General features: G+C 47.8%; 1 protein-coding gene across 2 annotated transcripts in view; it reads right to left on the bottom strand.

The window, feature by feature from the left end:
- LOC309376806 (tyrosine-protein phosphatase non-receptor type 11-like) overlaps positions 1-24,462 on the bottom strand; it is a 57,865-nt gene extending 33,403 nt beyond the window's left edge. Inside the window, exon 1 of one of the 2 annotated variants that reach the window (XM_081923639.1) lies at positions 24,305-24,462. In XM_081923639.1, the coding sequence (XP_081779765.1) occupies positions 24,305-24,318 (14 nt within the window). In that variant the 5' untranslated portion in view covers positions 24,319-24,462. Of the gene's footprint in view, positions 1-4,515; positions 4,617-24,304 lie in introns of those variants that run through there. The other variant, XM_081923640.1, reaches the window with a different exon arrangement.
- Positions 24,463-25,820: the final 1,358 nt, after the last annotated feature.

The following is a 25,820-nucleotide window of genomic DNA, read 5'->3' as shown; positions in this document are numbered from 1 at the left end:
AGGGACCCCTGACCATTAGGTCCAGTTGCGGATGACTCTGGGGTTGCGGCGCTCATCTCGCTTTATTGGCCGAGGGAGCCGGCGTACAGCTTCCGGGTCATGTGGCCAGCATGACTAAGCCACTTCTGGCGAGCCAGAGCAATGCACGAAAACGCCGTTTACCTTCCCACCGGAGCGGTACCTATTTATCTTCTTGCACTGGCATGCTTTCAAACTGCTAGGTTGGCAGGAGCAGGGACCGAGCAACGGGAGCTCACCCCGTCACGGGGATTTGAACCGCCGACCTTCTGATCGGCAAGCCCTGGGCTCTGTGGTTTAGTATTAGGTAAAGGTACCCCTGCCCGTACAGGCCAGTCTTGACAGACTCTGGGGTTGTGCGCCCATCTCACTTAAGAGGCCAGGGGCCAGCGATATCCGGAGACACTTCCGGGTCACGTGGCCAGCGTGACAAAGCTGCATCTGGCGAGCCAGAGCCGCACACGGAAACGCCGTTTACCTTCCCGCTGGTAAGCGGTCCCTATTTATCTACTTGCACCCGGAGGTGCTTTCGAACTGCTAGGTTGGCAGGCGCTGGGACCGAGCAGCAGGAGCGCACCCCGCCGCAGGGCTTCAAACCGCCGACCTTTCGATCGGCAAGTCCTAGGCGCTGAGGCTTTAACCCACAGCGCCACCTGCGTCCCCTGGTTTAGTATTATCTACTCATAAATCAGAGTGCCAAAGCAAAAGCCATGCTGGGAAATAGCGTGGCACATTTGATTGGTCTGAATTAGGCCCAGTGAGGAACCTAGCTGCACGAGTGGAAGGTTCAGTCCCCAACGGCATTTCCCAGTTCCCAAGGGTTGGTAAAAACAGCTTCCCCAAAATCTTGCAAAGCTGCTGCCCAGCCAGCACCAGCAATACTGAGCTAGAAGGAACAATGGCATGACTCAGCAACTTCCTGCGTTCTGCACCCGGTGCCCTATAACTCCCATCAGTCCCAGCCAGAGTGCTTGGGGTGGGAAGCGCCTGGCTAGCAGAGGCTGATCTAGAGAGCAGGGAACACAGAATCTTCAGAACCTTAAATCCCATGTGTCAAAACTATTTTAGCCTTAACTAAACATATATCAAAGACTTGAAGGTCTAACCCAGAGATGGAGCACCCGTGCTAGGAATGGATGATTTTCATCCATGCCTGCATACGTACAAAAGAAGTCTGTCCCATCCTGATTCCATGCAGATTTTTTGGGGAAATCCTAAAAAAATTCATATGGGGGACAGGACTTTCCAGGGGATCTCATGGGTGTGGGCTTTGTTTGCTGCTAATGAGAAAGGCCTAACAGTATGATGGGATGGGATTTCAACTCAAAGTTAAAATCCCTATGTGGCCCTCTCCAAATGTTGCTGGGCACCAGCCACATGGCTAAGAGAGAGGGATGATGGGAGTTGTAGTCCAGATACATGTGGAGGGGCCAAAGGTTCCCCACGCCCGACGGTGCTGGGTTAGGTGGACCTAATGGTCTGACTCAGTACAAAACAGTTTCCTTTGTTCCCATGTCTTAAGGGAAAGGTCGTTGCTCAGTGCTAGAGCACATGCCTGGCATGTTAGAAGGTCCCGGGGTCAACCTCCAACATTTGCAACTGAAAGGGTAAAGCTAACATGGAATTGGAAAAAGTATGACTTCTCTGCCTGTGACTCTAGGGAGATTTTGCGAGCCAGAGAGGAAAATACTAGGCTCAGTGGCCAAGTACGTCGTCTAACCTGCTTTAGCTTGGAGCTGCCTCTGTGATAGATGATTTGGTGGGGAGGCAGGGAGACCTAATTTTCAGGCCTCAAAAAACAAGTCATGTTTGAGGCTGGGAGAACATCTGTCAGGGATTCTTTAGCTTTGATTGCCAGGGGATGGACTAGATGGCATCCCGGCCAACTCCATAATCCTGATTCTAAGACGTTTGGGTTGCATTTTTACTCTGAGTAGGCCCACTGAAATGAATAGGCCTAAGTGAGTCCTGTCCACCCACTGCATTGGTTCCACTCGTGAGTTAATGTTAGTTGGCTACAACCCATTGTTTGCTCATTCCTAACACACACACACACACACACTTCCCTCCCACCAAACGGATCCGTTTGGTCGATGCGGACTGTCTGGCTTCCGCCCTGAAGGAAAGCGTCTCCATCTTCCTGGGATGTGACACTGCAGCCAGTGACAGACACTACAGCGTGTAAATCTGTCATTGAGGTTTCCCTGATGGGATGCTAAATTTAGAACTCCTACCAAAACCGGGGGGGGGGGGGAGCCACCTCCTCTGTTATGAGTGCCTTGTGCCAGGAATTTGGCCTTTTACAGTGTTTTTCCTACCTTTGTATAGCGGTAAACCCTGCAAGAGAGTTCTTTTCCTCTCCCTAAAAATGACAGGGGGAGAGCGGAATAAGAGAGAAATCCTGCATATTAAGTACAAAATTATATTAATTATTCTCTAAACATGGAACCTGGTGTAGCACAGACAGAACCACTCAAGAAGGAGGTATCGGCAGGAGCGAAGGGTTTTGCAGAAGTGCAGCAAGTCTTGAGAAAATAACACACACACACCCCCCAAAAAAGTACACAGCTCTGAGCATGCTCAGTAGCATACAATGCTGGCTGGTCTTGCATGGGCGGAATGGATAATGGGGAAGAGGGATGGAACAGAGTAACTTGAAAAAAGGGCCTGGCTGGCTCACACCACGATCAGAAACGGGGGAGCAGAGACCTCACAGCTGCTGCTTACTCTCATTATTCTATAAAAGCACACGCACCGGGTGCAAAATAATACATGGAAGAGCACTGAAAAGAAAGAAGAAAAGTTGGCAGCGTACACCGATTCGCCCTTCAGAGAGGGCTTGGGGTGCCCAGGCTGACACACATGTTTTTCAGTCGAGTTGCAGGTGATTAATTTTGCGGGGTAGAGGAGAACAGACACGTATACTGAAAGGGAAAGAGTGGGTGGAGAGGATGAAGGAAACCAAGTCTTTTCTTATCAGCACGAGTCCAGCTGCCGCTAAAATGACTTTTTTTCCTTTTTTGAGAGAGAGAGAGAGAGAGAGAGAGAGAGAGAGAGAGAGAGAGAGAGAGAGAGAGAGAGAAAGACAGGATCTACCCAGTCAAACATTTCCTTCCAACACAGCTGGGGGCGGGGGCAGGAGGAGAAGGGTGTTCATGTTATGAGCGGGGTAGAAATGAACATGGCTCAGTGGTTAAGAGCATCCGCTTGGTGTGCAGAGAGTCCCAGGCTCCATTCCTAATGGCGTCTCCAGGTACAGCTAGGAGGGACACCTGCCTGAAACCGCAGATACCTGCTGCCTGTCAGTAGACAACGCTGAGTTAAGGGGACCAAAGGGACTGACTCTGTTATAAAGGCACCTTCCAATTTCCCCATGTCTGGGGATAAAGGTCGTTGCAGAGCATCTGTAGCTTGGTTAAGACAACTGACTCCCAAAACCCCGACAGAGAAGACCCAGTTTGCAACACCTCCCCACTTAAGCAGAATCTGCACATGCTTTTTAGTGAGAATAACCAAGCATGCACGGAGTAGTTTTGCTTTGCGCCATGGGTGCGGAACAAAATTCTTTTCCCGATATGTCGAGCGGAAGTTGTTGTTTTTTCAAGTGCCCATAAGGCCCAAACAAGAGCCCTGCCGCAGGATCAGGCCAAAGATGCTTCTAAATCCAGCGTCCAGTGGCCAACCAGATGCCCCAAGAGGAAGCCCAAAAGAAGGACCTGAGCTCAAGAGCAATTCTCCCTACTTGTGATGCCCAGGACTGCAATTCAGAGGCACCCTGCCTCTTATAGCAGACCCTCCAAGTGTCCCTATTTTCCAGGGACAGCCTTGGATTTGCAGACACCATCCTAGTTTCTGATTTGATCCTGGAATGTTCCACTTTTCCTTAGGACGTCCCTACATTCATCAGAGAAATGTTAGAGGCTATGGAGTTATCCAACCCACCAGGCCATCTGAACGCAGTCCTGTATTAATGTTTAATGTTTTATATATGTTGGAAGCCACCCAGAGTGGCTGGGGCAATAAACAGTATAAAGCCGGGGAATGATGATGATGATGATGATGATTATTGAATAGGTTGCCCCTATAGTCATCGAATAAATTTTGGAGGGTACATGGCTGCAGAGGCGGAACCCAGTCTTACATCCTCCACAAATTTCTCTAATCCTCTTTTTAAGTCATCCAAGATGGAGGCTGCCACTCCCTCTTGAGGTGGCAAATTTCACAGTTTACCATATTATTCCATGTATAAGACCAGGTTTTTTCCCTTAAAAATAATGCCCAAAATTTGGGGGCGTCTTATACACGAATAGATCTCCCAGCCCACCCCCGTTTTCTTAAATTGGTGTCCCCAAAAATAGGGAGCATCTTATACATGGGGGCGCCTTACAGATGGAAAAATACGGTAACTAGAATCACCTCACACATCAGCTTCTGCAGCCTTGACAAAAACGAGAACCATTCCTCCAGAAGACACTGGTCCGAAAAGGCACATCTTACCTCATGAAGCAAAATTTAAGATGTGGGAAATAAAATCTGGTTAAAGATATTCTCCAGCGCTATGACAGGACACCACTCCGTGCGAATGCCTGAAGCAGTGAGTTCTGGTGCTGCTCAGGACTGGGGTCCCTTATGCCTCAACTGGCTGATGTGATGATGGCTCAAGGCTTCTGGCCACAAGCTCTCTAGAGACCCAACAGTGGGCCTTGCCAGTCAAACCTGGCTATTCTCACCCGTTGGACACTGTCGCTTCAAATATGTCTGAAAGCCCCTCAGAACAGCCTTTCCCCCCTCAATCCAGCAGTGAACTGACTCGGTTGAGTCGGAACCAGGTGGGTTTGTGACATCAGAGTTGTGTTGCAGAATGTAAGGCAGAAAGGGTTCTTTGAACACCCTTCAGGGCAAAATGACCTCCATTGAGTAACAGAGAGCCGGGCTTAGGACCTGAGAGACCTGCTCGGCCATGACACTTGCCAGGTGTGACCTTGGGCTGGTCACAGTCTCTCAGGCTAACCTACCTCACAGGTTCGTTGTGAGGAGGAACGTGTTGTGGGGGAGAACCACCTTGACTTCCTAAGCGCAAAAGGTGGGCTAGAAATGTTATAAATAGGGTGGTGCACTACTACGCTGCAGAGCAGACTCACTGAACATGACTAAGTTAGAGCCGTTAATTTCAACAAGTCTACTCCTAGTCAAACTTAGGACTCTGCTACATTAGTAAAAAGCAGCGTTTTGAATACGTTATGCAACACCAGGAGGTGCTAGAGAGCAAAATATGGGAGGGGCAGGTATATGTTCACATGATGTGGTGAACACACACCATTTGAATTGAGATGCCCATCAACTTTTTGGGGGGGGCAGCCACCTCAAATATTTTATTGGGGGACAAAGACCCTTCAGCCCCTAGGAGTTGGCTCCTATGCTGGGTAGTGAGTACATTCTTCGAACAGAGGTTTCCCCGCCCCCTAAAATAAAATAAATAAAATAAACGAATTGAAAACAACCACCACCAAACGTTACAGGCTTAGTAATGAAGAAACGTTTAAAAACCTCAATTGTTACTTTACACTGACGAGGCAGTTAGGCTCAAGGAAGTGACAACTATTGCTATCCCCTACACACACACACACCCACACACCCATTGCTCAGGTTTATCACCAGCCTCCCAGGGTTTTTAGATAAGACATCATGTACCAGCCTATTCCAGATCAAGGTCTATTTTTGTAGCCAGGGCATGATGACCAGTCAGAAATATAGATTGTGACAAGGCTAATTTCCATCCTTGAAGATATAACAGGGCGTTTATTTTTTAAATGGAACTTTCAGATACAAAAAGGCTCAGAAGGGAAAAAGAGAATGCACCCGCCCACTCAGTTTCTTTTATTCAAATCCGAATAAGTAAGCTGGTTTGCTTGCTTAGGAAAGGACAATGTCAATACAGAACACCTCCCAGGACTTCCAAGCGGCAAGATTGCTACTGACGGTTATTTGGGGTATCGTTTGGGGGGGGGGATCAGGGTACCTTAGCCCAGGAGATGGATCAATCCACTGGTTTATTTCTGCATTAGGTGTACTCTGCTGTCAAGAATGATATTTCATTTCATTTATTTTATAGGCCAATTCCCTTTGGTACTTTTTTCTTTACTGCTAATGCTTCAAGCGGGGATATCCACCATGGAGTTTTAGGTTCGAGCAAATCTTTCTATTTTGCCCAAACCATATAGAGAGATTGCCTTATAATGTGATTTAGAAAGTTTTTATAGATCTTGACTTTATCATAACCTAAGTAGGCTTGCCAGCCATAACGGTTGTCATGTCCTTCTAGGTCCTGAAGGTCTGTATTTTGTAATATACACCATTCCCTGACCTAGGAGAGACAGGCCGCCTCGTAATATTTTATTGCCGTTATATCTCCCTCCCCCCCCCATGCCCCAAGGAGCTCAAGAGGGCAGCCATGGTTCTCTCTGCTCCTCATTTAATCCCCACAACAACCCTGCGAGGCAGGTTAGGCTGAGAGGCGGCTATTGGCACAAAGTCACACCCCCAGTGAGCTTCATAGCTTAGTGGAGGATTTGAATCCTGGTCTCACCCAGGTCCTAGTCTGACACTCTAACCAGTACACCAGACCGCCTCACCTGCTGAATAACTCTGGAGATCATTTTGGCAGAGTGTTGCTCCAGCTTTATTTATACACTTTGCTTTCTTTTGCCTTTTGGCGAAGACCAAGTGCGAACGCGTGCTCATTCACTCATAAAATACGCCTACGTCCAAACCTGCTGACTTCTCGTTTTTGGAAAGATGCAATGAATTTGTGGGTTGCCCTTTACCCCTAGACGATCCAGTGGGAATCTTATTAAATCACTAGGAGGACGGTCCCTTGCCCACAGCCGAGAGTTCTTGCTGTTTTGCTCACAAACCGTAACAAAACACTAGCCTGGCTAATTAAGGGAGATGCTAATGACTTTGCTTCTGAGGCTCAAATGTTAAGCTCAAGGCAGAGACATTTTCTCCCTTTTTCAACGAGAAGTTTATGCGCCCAAGCCTGGTGGGTTTCGCTAAGCGCAAGTCAGAGGTTATTATTACGAGCATTTGGTTCCACCTCTGGCAGGCAGCCCAGACACAAATGTTTCTAATAAACGTGTTGTGGTTTTTTTATCACTGACAAAATTAGGTTAATGACACCTTTCAATGCCTCTCTATAATAACTTCTTTTTTAAAAAGAAAACACCAGTTTTCACTCATGCATTCCCATTGTTGATATTTTCCAGCCGTTCTCAGCAAATAATCATGCCACCCTATTTTTTGCATTTGGGAAATGCCATATATATATATATTCCTGGCGTTCATGCAGAAGCTACCTAACAGAGTCCACTACTTAGCTGATGCCCTGCTCCCTATTGCCCACAGGTTCATATTATTTGAATCAGGGGTCATTTAGCTGCGGTTCCTGCATTGCAGAGAGTTGGACTAGATGACTCTTGAGGTCCCTTCAAATTATGCAAATTATACAGTACACTGAGACTCAGCAGCAGGAGATTCAGAAAGACGTGAGGAGAAAAGAACCAGCTCCCTACATAGGAAGCTGCCTTAGACCAAAGTCAGAGCACACCGACGGGCAGCAGCTCTCCAGGGTTCCAGACTGAGACCTTTCGCAGCCTTACCTGGAGATGCTGAGAGTTGAACCTGGGCCTTCTGCATGCAAGGCAGGTGTTCTACTACTCAGTTATGACTCTTCCCCCAAACACAGCAACATCAGCAGCAGCTGCATCGTGCAGAGTCAAACCATTAGAACACCTAGCTTAGTATTGCGTACACAGGCTGGCAGCAACTGTCCAAGCTCCATGCCCAGCCAACATTTCTCAGGAGAGATCTTTCTACTACAAAACCTTTTGGATAATATTCTGCAATATGCAACCCCCTCACCAGCTCCTATTTTGTCACCTGCACACAGAGAGTTTGCAGGGAGCCATTTTGCCTGGGAGCTAAATAAATCAAGACACGTTACGAAAAACTTATCAACACTCAGCCGCCGTATGCCTGGGCACGGGTGGGAAGGGAAGGCCAGGCAGTAGCTCAGCGGCAGACCATCTGCTTCATATGCAGAAGGTCCCAGGTTCAATCCCCAGCCTCTCCAAGCAGGGCTGGGGCACACTGCTATCTCAAAACCCTGGAGAGCTGCTGCCAGTCAAGGTAGACAACACTAAGCTAAATGGGCCAACCCTCTGACTCGATAGGAAGCAGCTTCCTACCTGAGTAGGAAAGCGTCAAAGTGGTAGCTCAGAAGCACCTGGGGAAACCCAGGTTCAATTCCCTACACATTCACCTCAAACCCCAGAGAGCTGCTGCCAGCCAGTGTAGACAATATGGAGCTAAAGGGAGCAACTGCCTGACTCCGTCTAAAGCTGCTTCCTTCCTATGCCCCTTTATTTGCTCCTATCAACAAGCTTGAAAGACAGAGGGGTTTTGTTCGGGCTAACAGTGTGGGGTTTTTTTCCCATTCAAATTGGCCACTGCCCAGCTCCCAAGACAGGAGGGGTCAGAGCATCACCCTTGTTCCTCCCTGAGGCTTAGCATCCTGCACAGAGGGATCAAGCCTGCCTCCGGGGATGACTGCTTTCCCTTGTTTAGCCTCTGTTTACCAAGGCTACTAAGGGGAACCAGAGCTGGTGAAAGGAGCGAGGGAGAATCTTCCTTTATATTTAGCTCCCCTGCTGCTGGATATAGCAGCCCTGGGTTTATTTAAGAGCAGACTTTCCTATATTAAGAATATCAGAGATTAGCAGGTCAGCCCCTGCAATGTCCCGGCCGGGATTAAATGCCCGTGACTGTGTTCAGGCAACCCAGCAAACACACTTCACAAACGGCCCGTCCTTTTAACCCAACTTCGCTCCCGTGCCTGAAGACAGGCAGAAGGAACTCTAAACAGCAGCCACCAGCCAGGAAAGGTCAGCATAGGATTGCAGAGATCCAAAGGATGATCTAGTCCCCTGCAACGCATCAAAGCCCTCTCAAGCAACCCAAGCGTCTGGAGCAAAGCTGAATGGTTTTTATTTAACTTATTTTAACACTCTGCGCATTTTGTAGGGGTTACATCAGCCCCAAGCAGGATGGCCAATTTATTTATGTATAAAAAATATATGTGCATTCATAAAACAAACCCAGACCAGTTCACAAGAGTCGTATGCAAAACCGCACCATAAAAACCAGGTAGGTGTATTTAAAAAGTGGAGATTATTTTGAATAAACATACACAAATTTATTGATTGATAACATGGTAGATAGAACATGTAAGGATTTGCATAATTTTATAACATGCAGAGAATCATATGTGTTGAGAAATCAGAGAAAGGAGCTGAGGGAAGTCTCTGGGGGAGGGGAGGGAGGGTTTGAGGGGGGAAGGGGGAAAATAATGAATATGATATGTTTTGATAAGTTGTTATGTTGTAATTGCTAATAAAAATATTTTTAAAAATAAAAAGTGGAGATTAACTGTTACGGAAAGGTGCACTTTTAATCACCTGCATAAGCTAGACAGCGTAGAAAGGTTTTCAGCACACATTTCAGAGTTGAAACAGAAAGCGCCTGCTGAACATCTGTCAGCACACTATTCCACAAAATTGGGTGGATGACACTAAATGCTCGGTTTTGTGTTGATGTCAGATGAGCCTCGCCAACTCGTGGGGATGACCAGTGATGCTCCTGTAGGTGCTCTCTCAAGGACTGAGCTAGGATCAGGTGGTCCCTGAGGATGCTCTAGACTTAAGTTGCTTAAGGCTTTCTCAGTTAATTCAAGGGTCTCAAACCTGGTAGATGGGCTAGCCAATACAGATGTTTTAACAATGTATTCAGTCAGATGCCTGCCCCCACCAGCAGTCCGGGAGCTGTATCCTGCACTAGCCGCAGCTTCCAAACCAAGGCCAAGGGCAGCCCCACACAGAGTGCATTGCAGCAATCTAGCCTCAAGGTTACCAGAGCATGGTCCATGGTGATCAGGCTTTCCCAGACGATCCAAGTGTCCTTATTTTCCAGGGAAAGTCTCGGATTTACAGAAGCGGTCCCAGTTTCTGATTTGATCCTGGAATGTCCCACTATTCCTTAGGACATCCCTATTTTCGTCGGAGAAATGTTGGAGGGTATGGAGTTATGTGACACTCCCCTGCCCCGAACCAAAGAGATAAGTACAGTGGTACCTCAGGTTAAGAACTTATTTCATTCTGGAGGTCCGTTCTTAACCTGAAACTGTTCTTAACCTGAAGCACCACTTTAGCTAATGGGGCCTCCCGCTGTTGCTGCTGCACAATTTCTGTTCTCATCCTGAAACAAAGTTCTTAACCCGAGGTACTATTTCTGGGTTAGCGGAGTCTGTAACCTGAAGCGTCTGTAACCTGAAGTGTCTGTAACCCGAGGTACCACTGTAACTCTACAACCTTTAGAAGACATCTGAAGGCAGCCCGGTATAGGCAAGTTTTAAAATGTTTAATATTTTATTATGTTTTTATGTATGTTGGAAGCTGCACAGTATTGAATAGGACATCCCTATTTTCACCAGAGAAATGTTGGAGGGTATGCTATCCCTGTCTATGATTGACCCTAGCTGGAGAACCAGATGAAGATGGTAAAAGGCAGAGAGGATGCTTTGGTCTCTAGTGATACTTTCCAGGAATAACCCCAAACTAGTCACTCATCAGAGCGGTGTGGAGTGGCATCTGGAAGGCCCCAGGTTCTTATATACATTCTTATAACACAGAGAGGATAATGAGACATGTATTAATAATGCAGGTTGTAGTCAATGCCAGCCCTACTCACTGTAGACCCACTGAAGTGAACAGACATGACTAACTTAGGTCCATTCATTTCAATGGGTCTATGCCAAGTGTTACCTTAGCTGAGCAGATACAGCCCTGCACTTGGAATAGGGACTCCGCAGAAACCAGAACTGGCTGCCTTTTGGAGAGACTGCAAGAATAGCTCCCCCCCCCCCACAAAACCCCAACAACAACTCAAAAAGCATTCCTACTGAAAGACATACATGATCCCTGTTTGCTAACTCTAGGTGGGCTGTAGGAACTTCACGACTCAAATTCTAGATCAGCTGCTGCAGTGGTTGTTGTATACAGACATGTTCTCCGGGTGAGAGAGTCCTACCCAAAGCACAAAGGGGAGCAGAGGTTATCAGCAGACATGAGAGGGACACCCAGTTTTGTTGGGCGGGGCAGAATACTTCGGAAAAACAGCCCAATGAGGACTGAGCATGCTCAGTAGCCACAGAAAGCTGACCAGCCGGTGTGCAAAGAAAGGACGGAAAACCAGGAGGGAAGATGGAATATAATATATGGGGGAAATTAACTGTGCGCTGCAACCCATTGTCGCATTTCCCGTTCGTTATGGTGGACCTGCAAAACCCTGCACACATTCACCTGCTTTTAATTAGGACCTTTGGTCCTGCGCTCTGCTCATTGTTCCGCCTGTCAATTGCATGATCCTTGGGTGCAGAGACCTATGCAACTTTTAAGGCGTGATGGCACTGTAATCAGAATACCAACACCACCTGATCTTGGCTTTTTCAACGTGTTGGTATCATGCCTTGCTATTATATAGCACACAATGCATTGTGAGGTTCTATGCACAAAGAACTCAAGCTTCCTACCGAAGAATGATAAAAGGGTTTTTTTTAAATGTGCACATTGCTCTAATGGCTTGCTCCACATTCCCTGGATCTTTGGGGAAAAGGCATCTAATTTGTTTTGTAAATAAATAAGAGATTGCTTTAGCAAATCAGCAGGAACTTGGCCCCGCTGCTTCCTCTCTCCCTCCAACCGTTATAGCTGGTAAAATGTAAAGCCATTAAATGCCACTATTTTACACAAAAGTGGGAGGGGGAATACACACATCCAGGAAATTCTCCATTTCCGGATTACCAGTCCTGTTTTAAAGCAGCAGAGTTTCCGATCTTCCCTTCAGACCAGAGGGCAGGAAGCCCACAGAGCGGACAAGCCCAGCCGCCTGATTAAACAACCATCCTAGACACATTTCCTGGACACGAGCCACCGGGGGGGGGGCGGGGCGGGGGAGAGACAAGGTGCAGGAGGAAACATGCAGACCAAGCCTCACTTGTGGGTTCAGCCCATCTCCCCGCAAAAGAAAAAGGCAAACCACAGACAGAGCCATAACCCACCACACTTTGCCACCAGCACAACCCCACAGACCAGGCTCTTGATTCATAAAATTGGGTCTCTCCAGAGGTCATCTGGTGCAACCCGCTGCAGAAACTCCACGACTACAAAATTCTTGCTTAAAAACCAGTAATAAAGGAGTGGCCACCACTTTCCTACCAGTAACAAGTAGGGCTGCAGGTACATACACCCAGCCCCTATGCAGGGCCTTATGCAGGCGTTTGGATTGGCCCCAGGCAAACTCAGCTGTAGGCCCTGAATCAATTGGGAGAGGGAGTCCTAATGTTTAATTAGGGTTTTAAATGCCTATTAAGCATACAGTCAGGAGCTGGGGGGGGGGAGACCCTCCTCTCAACCACACTGCAGACAGCAGGACTGATCCTTCCACTCACCAGCTTGGGGGGGGGGGCGGCAAAAAGTGCAATCCTGTTATTTGCAGGGGTCTGCTTCCCTTGGAATTACCCAGCTGGGAATGCACTGGTGAGGTAGACCCCTTGCAGCCAGCAGGATTGAACCGTCCTGGCAAAGCAGACCTCTGCAGCCAACAGGGTTGCACTGTTGAGCGGACAGTGTGGTCCTGCTGGGGTCTGCTTTCCATGTGCATTCCTGGGGGGTTGGGGGCGGGGAAGGCAGACGTAAAGCAGACCTCTGCAGAAAGCAGGCCCTCCTCCGTTCACCAGCTGGCCAGGATTCAATCCTGCTCCCTTTCACTCTGAATAGCCCGGTTTTGTTTGTGATGTGGGCTCTGCCTGGCCCCAGTAGCAGGTCCTTGGGAAGAACTACTGCCAAACCATCCCAGATACTGCTGTTGAACCAGCACGTTCTCAGACTGCTCCTGCCACAAGCTGTTGCACCAGACGAAAAGAGAAAATCAGAACATAACACATGTTTGGGCTGCTACAATCCAGTGTCACATGTCTCTCTGCCCCTGACCACCTTGCCAGCAGCTGAATGTGCTGTACTGTGTTAGGAAGCAGACACTGTGCCCAGGGGAGAAGCTGCCTTATCCTGCATCAGACCATTTTTGTTGTTATTGTTTAGTCGTGTCCGACTCTTCGTGACCCATGGACCAGAGCACGCCAGGCACTCCTGTCTTCTACTGCCTCCCGCAGTTTGGTCAAACTCATGCTGGTAGCTTCGAGAACACTGTCCAACCATCTCGTCCTCTGTCGTCCCCTTCTCCTTGTGCCCTCAACCTCTCCCAACATCAGGGTCTTTTCCAGGGAGCCTTCTCTTCTCATGAGGTGGCCAAAGCATTGGAGCCTCAGCTTCAGGATCTGTCCTTCCAGTGAGCACTCAGGGCTGATTTCCTTCAGAATAGATAGGGTTGATCTTCTTGCAGTCCATGGGACTCTCAAGAGTCTCCTCCAGCACCATAATTCAAAAGCATCAATTCTTTGGCGATCAGCCTTCTTGATGGTCCAGCTCTCACTTCCATACATCACTACTGGGAAAACCATCAGACCATTAGCTCAGTACCATCTACACTGGCTGGCAGCAGCAGCTCTCCAGGGGTTCAGGCAGGGGACCTTCCCAGTCCTACCTGGAGATGCCAGGGACTGAACCTAGGGCCTTCTGCATGCAGAGCAAATGACCCACCGCTTGGCTACAGCCCTTCTGTGTTACAATACTGACCAAGAAAACAACACAAAGAGTCAGGACCTGAGCACAAGAGTCTCCTCTCCCCTCCTGTCATTTCCAGCAACTGGTATTCAGAAGCATTGCTGCTTCCAACCATGGAGGCCGAGCCGAGCCATCGTGCTTATCAAAAGCCTTACTTCCCCCCATGAATTTGTCCAATCCTCTTTTCAAGCCATCTGAGTCAGTGGCCATCCTGCAAGAGAGAGTTCCATAGTTTAACTACCGTATTTTTCGCTCTATAAGACGCACCAGACCACAAGGCGCACCTAGTCTTTGGAGGAGGAAAACAAGAAAAAAAAAATTCTGAATCTCAGAAGCCAGAAAAGCAAGAGGGGTCGCTGCACAGTGAAAGCAGCAATCCCTCTTGCTGTTCTGGCTTCTGTGATAGCTGCGCAGCCTGCATTCACTCCATAAGATGCACACACATCTCCCTTTACTTTTTAGGAGGGAGAAAGTGAGTCTTATAGAGCAAAAAATACAGTATGTGCCATGTGAGGAAGCACTTTCTCTTATCTGTCCCGACTCCTCCAACATTCAGACTGGGAGGTGCTCGGCTTGTGACGCATGCAAAAGGGCCTTCCTGCAAGGTGTCAGGATTTCCTGAGTGTCACCTGCCAAGGCCCCAAACCCTCGAGTTTTCCGCCCAGCACAAGCCTTTGGCTCCGGAGATCTTTCTGGCTGTTCAAAGAGAGGCAGCTCAAAGCTTGCTTGGAAAACGACAGTGAATAACAATGAAATCCCTCTGCATTAACAAGCTCCTGTTGCTCCGCCCAATTCCCTCTTTTGCCTTCCACCTCCTTGCTTCACCCTGGAGGCAGGGAAGCCCAGAAAAGCACGAGACACTTTTGCTGCTTGCCTTGAGTTGCACAGCCTGCTCCTGCTGCTGTTTTGCAACACTTCCAGCGTGATCCAGAGTGAATCAGTCGGCCACTCCCCTCCAGGTGCTGCGCAAGGAGGAATGAATGAGATCCAGCTCACAGGAACTGGGGTTTGAGGGAATAGTGAGGAACCTCAGGCCCAGGAGCCAAATATATTTGTCAGCTCGCCTTTCCGCAAATATACACCTAGTTTACCTGCTTCAACCTGCGGCCGTTTTGCTGGTAGGGCGATAGCGCACGTTGAATTTTTCAACTTCCCAAAATGAGGGGTGCTAACTAGTTGCAACATGACATGAGAATTCAAAAGACATTTAAGTTAAATTAATAGGATTTCGTTTTGCTTGGCAAGTGAAATATGTGTAAAATTGCACAGAACTCATTAAAAACAACTACTATACATTTTATTTGCCATTAATACAGTGGTACCTCCGTGCGCTGCTCTGGTTCGCCAGAAGCGCCTTAGTCATGCTGGCCACATGACCCGGAAGCTGTACGCCGGCTCCCTTGGCCAATAAAGCAAGATGAGCGCCGCAACCCCAGAGTCGGTCACGACTGGACCTAATGGTCAGGGGTCCCTTTACCTTACCTTGGGCTACAGACGCTTCAGGTTACAGACTCCACTAACCCAGAAATAGTACCTCGGGTTAAGAACTTTGCTTCAGGACGAGAACAGAAATTGTGCAGCAGTGGCGGAAGGCAGCGGGAGGCCCCATTAGCTAAAGTGGTACCTCAGGTTAAGAACATTTTCAGGTTAAGAACAGTCCTCCGGAACGAATTAAATGTTTAACCTGAGGTACCACTGTAATGTGTTAATGGTTATTTATTAGTATTTTTTATTATTAATTTAGATCCTTGAGCCATATCGTACTGGGACATACCCTCCAACATTTCTCCAACGAAAATAGGGACTTCCAAAGGAAAGGCAGGACATTCCGGGATCCAGTCAGAAACTGAGATGGCTTCCTGGTTTCCTCCAAGGCCTCGTCTCACTCTCAAGGGCAGGTGCCCCCCTCTGTCCTGAGTCAGTGGGAGGCGGGGGGAGTGGGAGGGTGCTGAGTAACGCTCAGGGTGCCCTGTCTCTCCTTTCGAGGAACGTCACGCAGAGGGCATCCAGGATCCAGTAACAGCCCACAAGACATGCAAATCCGTGGCTCCCCACATGTGTTCATCTCATCACGTCACAAGACTCTTAATCTCCGGCCGGCTGGGGGGGGGAGCGTGAGAGCAGGAGGGGGGGCTATTCTTAGCTGACCTCTTGAGCAAGCCAGAGAGTGTGATGGAGCAGAATGCTGCTCTCTCTGTCTCTCTCGCTCACTGCTGTCAGAAGAGATGCACCCGAAGCGTTGGGATTCCAGATGGCGGCACTGTGAAGTTGGAGCAACCTTGCTGTAGCATCAGGCGGTTGGCTAATCTTGGGGGTGGCCCTACCATTAGGCAACGTGATCAGCAGGCACCTCAGGCTGCAGTTGCTGAGAGGTTGGGACTGGGGTTTCCTAAGCAAGCCTGCTGCCCTCGGCTGCCATAGAGGACACCACCAATCTTCATGTAAAGTTCAGTTTGATCAGCTTGCACACATGGATTAGGCTGCAGGTAAGGAGAGGCGCCATCTTCTCCTTTGCCTCAGGCAGCAAAATATATTGGTCCGGCCCCAGCTACTATAAGGAGAGGATGTTGAGATAGATGAGACCCTGGCCTGAACCAGCAGGTTCTTCTGATGATGGTTGATTCCCATGAACCGGTATTCAATGACATACAGCCTCTGAACCCAGAGACTCCATGGATCAGGGGTGGGGACTGCTGCCTCTGCTGGCTATGGATGATGGGAGTTGTAGTCCTTCAATATCTGGCAATCCAAGGTTGAGAAAGGCTGGTCTACACCGACTAGCCAACGTTCTCCAGCATTTTAAAGAGGGGACCTTCCCAGCCTTTCCTGGACATGCCAGGGACTGAACCTGGGACCTTCTACACTCAAAGCACATGCTCCACCACAGAGCTGACATCCTTCCCCATTAGAGGGCAATGCTTTTTCCCCACAACCAAAGCACTGATGATTCAGCTGCCAGAAACTTTCAAGAAAAACAACGCATCAAACTGTTCTACCACCTCTTTTTCCTTGCTCCTTCACCTTCTGTGGAAAAAGTCTGGGCTGCCTCTTTTCCGTCAAGTCAGCTCTCTCTCTCTGCGGAGGAGGAAGCAGCCAGAGAAGACGACAAGGGGAAACAGATTTCAATTCATATATATGTTTTTTAAAAGGTGCTTTCGCCACAGATTGAGCGCATGCAGCCGTGACTCACTCGCACGAGGACAGAGCCGGTCCCACCTACTCGAGAATCAAAAAGGATGAGATGTAAACGGAACAAAGCCCAGGGTGGGTGGATCGGGGGCAGCTCAAAGGGCGACTTTCTGATGTTATGAACTACAACTCCTGAAGCATCCTATTTACCACAGCGGTCAGCAACATGCCACCATCTTGGAAAAGCAAGATTCCACCTGTGCCATTTGTCTCCAGCCTGGAGAGGTTCACCTGAGACCGTCCTCCAGAGGCAGATCTGCTGTGGAACTAATGAGACTTCAGAGCCCCCCAAAATGTAGGTCCGCCACTGCCTTCCTCATATTCCTGATCTGGGGCCTGGATTAAAAGAGACCTTTTTATACCGCAGGCTTTCCATAGCTGTGCACTTTTCATCCATTGAATTTTAGATTTTAGTGATGCTGTGTGAATCACATCATACGCTTTTGCTCTCTGCTGCTCAAACTTTTACAACGTCGTTTCACATTATTTTATTGATTTTTCAATCTCCCCGTTGCAATTTTTGATCTTTTACCATTGCAACCCAGCTACAAAACACCCTGACCATTAGGCATGCTGGCTGCTGGGAGTTGAAGTCCAATCACATCTGGAGCGTCACAGATTTTCCAGACTTGTATTCCTCTGAAACAGCCTGATTTACACTCTTCACCTTCCCAAACCCATTTCTTCATGCAAATCCAGGACTGTGATGTGGCCCTGAAAAGTCCTCCTAAAAGAGCTATATGATGGCAACCTTGCGTTTTTATGTATATAGGAAGAAAAAAAAACTTATTGGGTTGTAGCCAACCAAGTCCTACTCAGAGTAAACCAACTAAAATTAATAGACCTAAGTTAGCCATGCCAATTACTTTCAGTGGGTCTACTCTGAGCAGGACCGAGATGTGAGATTCCTGCCCTACAGAGGTGCGTGGGGCACCTTCGTTTTATAGTTTCAAACATGCGCTAACCTTTGGATACCAGAGATGGCTGTTTTCAGGACCTACCCTATTCCAATGACTGGTCTAACTGTTTCTAATACTGAATTTTAATTTGGTGTAACCCACCCTGGTACCTGCTGGCAAAGGGTGGGTAATAAATTTAATAAGAGAAAGAAGAATGTTAGATGCACCCCATAAAACAAACAAACCATAACTGGGTAGACAGATATAGAGACACAGATACAGAAGTAGAAGGAAAATGCACCATCAGCATTTGTGGTCATGTGCAAGACTTAACATGCATGTGCAACCAGAGTCAAGATACAGTTGCCTCTGACTCAAGGCAAGAGGACTTAAATCTGCAGTGTTATACTACTCCTGTCCAAACCCCTACATCAGGGTTTCCCAAACTTGGGTCTCCGGTTGTTTTCAGACAACAATTCCCATCATCCCTGACCTGTCTTGCTAGCTAAGGATGATGGAGACCCAAGCATGGGAAACATACTACATGGATGTCCTGTCTGCTCTCAGGTTCAACACAAGTTCCTCCCCTTTCCGCAAGAACCCAAAATGAGCCCTATAGCTGGACCGGGTCCAAAGGCCCATCTAGTCTGGCATCCTCTCCTCCCAGGGGTTCACTGGATGCCCCAGTGGGAAGCCCCACAGCAGGACCTGAGTGCGAGAACTGCTTGCAATTCCCAGCAACTGGTATTCAGAGGTGCATTGCCTCTGACAGAGGAGGTAGAACACAGCCACCAGGCCACCACAAACCATAGCTAGAAGCTCTGACAGCCTCAGATATCCCAAGGCCTCTGCTCCCTCCAAAAACTCCCTCCTTTCTCCCTCGCTGCCCCATATGCTTGGAGCAGCCTTCCAGGACACCTGGGCCTCCTGCCTTTGTCACACAAACTCCCTGGTCCCATCAGAAACTTGAGCACTTGCTTCTCAAACAGCCACAGGCTGGACTAGCCCACACCGAAGCAAAAAGTGGATTCTCATCAGTCATCTGCACTTTAATGTTTGGGTGCCCATAGAGCATCCTCCCCTCTCTGGTGTTAGCCTGGACCTTTCCCCCTTTAAATACATTTCCCCCAAACCTTGGAAAGTCCAAAATGGCCAGTACTGAAAACCCCTGCATTTAAAGTGGGGGGAAGGTCCAGGAGAAGACTGTGTTGGGGTTCATGTTTTGTTTGCTCCCACAATGGACCAAGTCACTATTTCCTCCTGCCACAAATTCGTCTCCTTTGCTCTTTTTCTCTGTGCCAGAACCTTATAGATTGCCATCTCCTCGGGGCAGGGACCATCTGCTCCTGCTCTGTGGAATACAAGGCTCACGGATGGCATCAAATGCTGGCTAACAAAGGAAGACCCTGATGGAGAGGAAACAGGGAACACCCGAAGCAAACAAGGACAGCTGCCCCATAGCAGTTCCGCTGCTATGGATGTTTTCTAGCTTAAATCAAAGAAAGGGCTTGTTTATATTTTTGCAGGGGGTGGAATGGGCGATTACAGAATATATACCGGTGTGTGTGTGTGTATGTGTGTGTGTATATATATATATATATATATATATATGCTTTCGTAGATTTTCACGGGTACAGGAATGCAGGTTTTGGTGTCCTCGGGTGTCTTCCCGTGTAAAAGTTGGGGTGTCTAGGCGACGTTTCGACGAGGTCTCACTCGTCATCTTCAGGCTGGTGCTTTCGGCTTCTTGTTACTGGAACAGAGCAGGATCTCAGTGTTTGAGTTCCTATAAATACTGTTGAGGGGGTGTGGTGTATAGCCTCCAATGTTCTGGGCAGAGAGGAAGTTCCCAGGCTAGTGTGCCTTTTCTTCTTTTGTTCCTTAATTACTTGAGGGATATCTTGAGTGATTTCTTGAGTGATATCCTGAGTACCACTTAGGTGGGTCATTAGGTGTGGATTAGTTGCTAAAGTCTTTGTGTCTTGACCTCTTGAACTTTGTGAAGAGTTTTTCTGAGAAGATGGCTGTACTGCACTTAGTTGTGCTCTGGCTTGGCTTCGTGTATAGGGGCGAGCTGTGGTTTTGTGGCCTGTGTCAGCCAGATCTGTGTAGGGATTGCAGGGGGGTGCAGCATCTGGAGGTGCCACCATGGTTTGGCTACTGGATGGTGTCTGTAATTTATCTGTGGAGAGGGTCTGGGTTTGGGTCTGGTGTGGTTGATTGGTGATGGCGTTCTGTGTGCCTCTGGATCTGGTGTCAGTTTTTGTGGGGAGGGCTAATTTCCAAACGCCTGGCTGACAAAGACCACTTGACAACTGAGTTACAGAATCTCTCAAATGTGTTAATTGCCAATGGATACCAGCAAAACAGGGTTACGAAGCTAATCCAAAAAGAAACACCCCCCAAAAACCAAGACACAGAAGAAAACAATGGCATGGCCCTCCTTCCTTATATCAAGGGCACTACAGATAAAATTAGCAAAATCCTCCATAAACACAATATCAAAACAGCCTTTTGCACCAACGAAAAAATAGCCAATATCCTCAGAAACCCCAAGGATAAAATCCAGTTGGAAAACCAAGGGGTCTATGAAATACCCTGCAAAGTCTGCCCAGCCACGTACATTGGACAAACAAACAGACGAATAAATGCACGTATCGCAGAACACAAGAATGCCGTCAAAAAAGAAGAAAAAACTTCCTCTCTTTTCCAACACATGAAAGAAACAGGACACGAAATTAATTTTGCAGATTCCAAATTGCTCTTTAACATGGAACATCACCACAAGAGAATAATCATGGAAGCCATCGAGATAGAGAAACACCCTCACAACATGAACAAGCGTGACGACACATCCCGCTTGCCAGACATCTGGAAATTAGCCCTCCCCACAAAAACTGACACCAGATCCAGAGGCACACAGAACGCCATCACCAATCAACCACACCAGACCCAAACCCAGACCCTCTCCACAGATAAATTACAGACACCATCCAGTAGCCAAACCATGGTGGCACCTCCGGATGCTGCACCCCCCTGCAATCCCTACACAGATCTGGCTGACACAGGCCACAAAACCACAGCTCGCCCCTATACACGAAGCCAAGCCAGAGCACAACTAAGTGCAGTACAGCCATCTTCTCAGAAAAACTCTTCACAAAGTTCAAGAGGTCAAGACACAAAGACTTTAGCAACTAATCCACACCTAATGACCCACCTAAGTGGTACTCAGGATATCACTCAAGAAATCACTCAAGATATCCCTCAAGTAATTAAGGAACAAAAGAAGAAAAGGCACACTAGCCTGGGAACTTCCTCTCTGCCCAGAACATTGGAGGCTATACACCACACCCCCTCAACAGTATTTATAGGAACTCAAACACTGAGATCCTGCTCTGTTCCAGTAACAAGAAGCCGAAAGCACCAGCCTGAAGATGACGAGTGAGACCTCGTCGAAACGTCGCCTAGACACCCCAACTTTTACACGGGAAGACACCCGAGGACACCAAAACCTGCATTCCTGTACCCGTGAAAATCTACGAAAGCAAATATATACACATGCACACACACATTTTATATATATATATATATATATATATATATATATATATATATATATTCTTAAGAGAACGTGGACAGCCTGCTGGCCTACCGGCAGGACAGCCCATTTTAAAATAGATCATTAAAATAAGAAATTCCTCTGGAGTGACTCTGCAAGCAATATCTGTTTCCTACGTTTTTATCTCTGCCCTTTCTGCAAAAAGCTTAGGCCAATGTCTACAACAGCATCCCCCAACCTGTCACCCTCTCTGGATGCTTTGGGTTACAACTCCCATCAGCTCCATGGGGTCCCACTCAACTCCCATCAGCTCCAAGGTCACTCATTGGAGTTTGGACCTGTGTGGTAATTGGAGATTAGGCTCAACATTTTAACCTGTCCTAGGTGGGGCTGATGGGGGTTAAGAGTTCAAAACACCTGGTTGGCCAAGACTGCTCTAACCATTATACCATGCTCCCAGCAAAATGAAGCTTTAAGTTACAGAACATTCAGCACAAACCTCTAATCAAGCTTGGCAGACGTCAGTCTAGGCCTCCCCAAATGTTGCAATGGCCATAGAGTACCAACAACAATCAAAAGGCTTTTGGGTTCCAAGAATTCAGAGTTCCTTTTTTGGGTTCCGAGATTTTGGGTTTGAGCAGAAGGAACATGAGGTCAAACAGGGTGACGTCAGTGGCGGGGGGGGGAGATGCTACCTGACAAGCTGTTCCAAACTATTTTAACCATAAACATGTTCATTTGCATTCATGGTTGCTAAACCGAAAGGAAGTCATGCTTTAAAAAAAATAATGATGCTCCAGGGTTAAAGCTTGCAAGAGGGCACTTTTCTGATTTGGACATTATTTGCATTGAGGTATGTGTGTGAATCTATAGCTACCGAGCTGTGAGTAAGGAAGTCAGTGGCTCAGAGGTGCGCCTGTCATTTACACAATCGCAGTTACACAACTGCAGAAATTGCAGATTCTGCACTCTGCACATCCTCAGGCGCACCCACGCTGAAGGGCAGCTTTCAAAGCAAAGCTGTGAGCTTACCTCCCGACTGCAGAATTAAATATTTAGTAGGAAGAGGGGAAAGGAAGCAAATTGCACCACAAAAACCTGTTATCTGCATTATAACCACGAAAGAAAATGGAAAGGAAAAGAGGTTAATCTGGGTGTGGGTAGGAGGAGAATGAAAGGATAGGTCTTCCATGACAGTTTTTTTTTTTGTTTTTGTTTCTTAAAGATTTTAATTTAAACAAGGCAAACAAAAGGAAAAAGATTACACTGATATCAACACAGTACAATGCAGAATATCAGTTGATATCCATTAGAGGGATTCAGAGTTCAATAAACATTAAAAACTACAACCAGCCTCCAGAGCTTGGAAAAAGAAAATTGGGGCGGGTTGGAGGGAGAGATTAAAATCTGGAAATGACCAAAGGAAGTTGTTGATGAGGCAGAAGGAAACTTTTCTCTTTCACCCAATTCAGTCTGACTTAAGACTTCCCTCCCACATGATGCAGGAATGACCAGAGCAGCTAAATCGTTCCTCTTTGCCCTGGATTTCGAGACCAGATAATGTATAGTTTTAAGACAAATATTGGTCCCGTGATTGTATGTTGTTTTTAACTGTTTCTAATATCATGCTTTAAATATAATCAACTCCGGGGCCTTCGAATGGGCAGGTTAACAACAACAACAAATAAGATGGGTCTGTTGTAAAGTATTCTACACAACAGGTACATGGTACGCCCCTGTATAAGAGCAGTCTACCTCCAAGTACCGAAAACAGGAGGCAGAGGGGACGGGACAAAAAGGCGGTTGCTGCTGCTTTCCATTTAATTAATTCAACAAAGTCTGATCAGTTTAGAGCCACGGAAATTAACATACCTAAAGTAGCAAGGTCCATTAATTTAAATGGGTCTACTCAGTGTAGATTGGCTACAAATGTTTGCTTTTCACACAGACACTGAGCTTTTTAAATTTATTTTAAAGGTAAACTAGTCAGAACAACTAAGAATGAAGAAATTAGAAACTGAAAATAACAGCCCCACAGTGCAAACAGTGTACTGCCCGGTCTGATGGGAGTTGTTGTCCAAAACATTGCAAAGCGCGGGGGGGGGGGGTGTGGAATCGCATCAGCTTGGCAAAGGCTGACCTAAAGACAGGCCTCCATGCTCAGGGACAGTCTATCTGCAAATATTAGGTATGCCCAACTCTCCCTCCTCCTCGCCATATACTGTCTGGAGCGGGTTGGGAGCTCTGACGGGAGTTGTAGTCCGGAACATTTAGAGGAGGACAGCAAACGTGGGGGGGGGGGAGGCTGAGCTAAAGATAGAGACCCTCCACGATCAGGGGGAGTCTACCTCCAAATAACAACAGATAAGGGGGTGGGGCTGAAGGGAGGGTAGAGACCTGTGCCTTGTTTACAAACTCAAAAACACACTGGCTGGCTGGGAGGGGGGTGCGGACGGGAGCTGTAGCCCAAAAACATCTGGAGAAGCCTGGGGTGGGTGGGAAGGATGATCTAAATAAATATTAAGGGATTATTTCCACACACACCCCACGCTGGCGGAGGGCTGGCGGGAGCTGTAGTGCAAAACAGAAAGAAGTACACCGCCTTTTTTGCGGGGGGGGGGGAGAAGGAGGTTGTTTTAAATCCTCCATGTTCAGGGGCGGTCTACCTGCAAGTATTAGATACGGAGCGGTGTGGGGAAGCAAAGGAAGAACGGGGTGGGGACGGAGGCTGTCCACTGCCCCGTTTCCGAGCTCCACGCCGCACCACCACCGAAGGCAAACAAAAACCCCAAATTGCAAAACTCCGCACATTTCGGACGCGCCGCAGGAGATTAAGCGGATCTTACCTGCGGGAGGTCATCGCAGCTCCAGCCCCGGGAGGGACACGCCCCCCCCACCAAAAGGGGACAAAAAAGTTGCGTGTATTTCCCTAGTTCACAGCGCGGTCCGCTCCTCTCGCAGCATCAGCCCCAGTTCAGGCGAAGGAGCCAAAGGGAGCGGCTTCCCTAAAGACTGAGAGAGGGAGAGAGGGAGGGGCGACACTCCCGGGCCACGCCCCTCGCCCACCTCCATATATGGGCGCCCAGTCCCGCCCTCTCTTCCGACGCCGAAGCCGCTCATTGGCCGGAGGGTGGAAGCAGCCCAGGACACGCCCCCGCCCCGCGCTTCTCCAGCTGGGGCTCTGGCAAACCCACGTGTCGGCCAAGGGGAAAGCCCTCCCTGCAGAGAGAGATGTGTGAGAGGGGAATCCCCGATCCGCCAATCAACGCCGCCTGGCAACAGGCACCGCCTGGCAACGGAGGAGCTGCGCTTAAAGAGACAGCCCTTGAAAGATTTTGTAGGGGGTGTGAAGTTTATTTTAACTAAGAGGGATTTATTTATTTTTGAGGGGAGGAGGTGTTTTTAAGTGAGGGGCGATAATTGGTCTTGTGGGTGGGTTGGTTGGTTGGTTCCCGAACAAAAATTTGTCCTGTTTTTTGCAGCCGCCTCTGCAAAAGCTTCAACATTTTATTATTATTTATTACTTAACAAATTTGTATTCCCCGCTTCACCCGTAGATCTGTGGGCTGTTCGCAGCATAAAAATGCAAGATAAAAAAGCAAAATACATAATAAGAACATGAACAAAACAAAACGAAACGAAACAATAACTTCACACAAACACTTATTGTTGTTTAGTCGTTTAGTCGTGTCCAACTCTTCGTGACCCCATGGACCAGAGCACACCAGGCACTCCTGTCTTCCACTGCCTCCCGCAGTTTGGTCAGACTCATGTTAGTAGCTTCGAGAACACTGTCCAACCATCTCCTCCTCTGTCGTCCGCTTCTCCTTGGGCCCTCCATCTTTCCCAGCATCAGGGTCTTCACACAAACACTACCCTTTTGCATTTATTCATTGCCTTTCCCCCCCAAAGAGTTCAAAGTGGTGATATAGAAGACATACGTGGTTCTCCCTTGCCCTCTTCATTTAATCCCCACGACAAACCCCATGAGGGAGGTTAGGCAGAGAGGCGGTGACTGGCCCAAAGTCACCCAGTGGGTTTTGTGATGAAGTGGAGAATTTGAACCTTGGTCTCCCAAATCCTAGTCCTAATCTCTAACCACTACGCCATGCTGCTTCACTGTGGCTTTATTATCTATCTGGCTGTTTATTTTGTAGGTTTAAGCTGTTTTTCTGCTTTGAACTATTTGAAAGCATTGGTTCATGTTTCAAAAATCTCTAAGGGTGTAAAAAAATTTTTTTAAAAGGTTTTCTATTAATTTTTCTGCTTTAAATGTGGGCCTTTCGTTTCTGTTTTCATTTGTGATTGTTTGTTTTGATAGTTTGCAATGCTCTGTTTTACATTTTAAGGCAGGTTGTAAAC

This window comes from Podarcis melisellensis, assembly GCF_964234715.1.
Source record: "Podarcis melisellensis genome assembly, chromosome: 8".
NCBI classification, from domain to species: domain Eukaryota; kingdom Metazoa; phylum Chordata; class Lepidosauria; order Squamata; family Lacertidae; genus Podarcis; species Podarcis melisellensis.
This window is presented reverse-complemented; position numbering and strand designations above follow the sequence as displayed.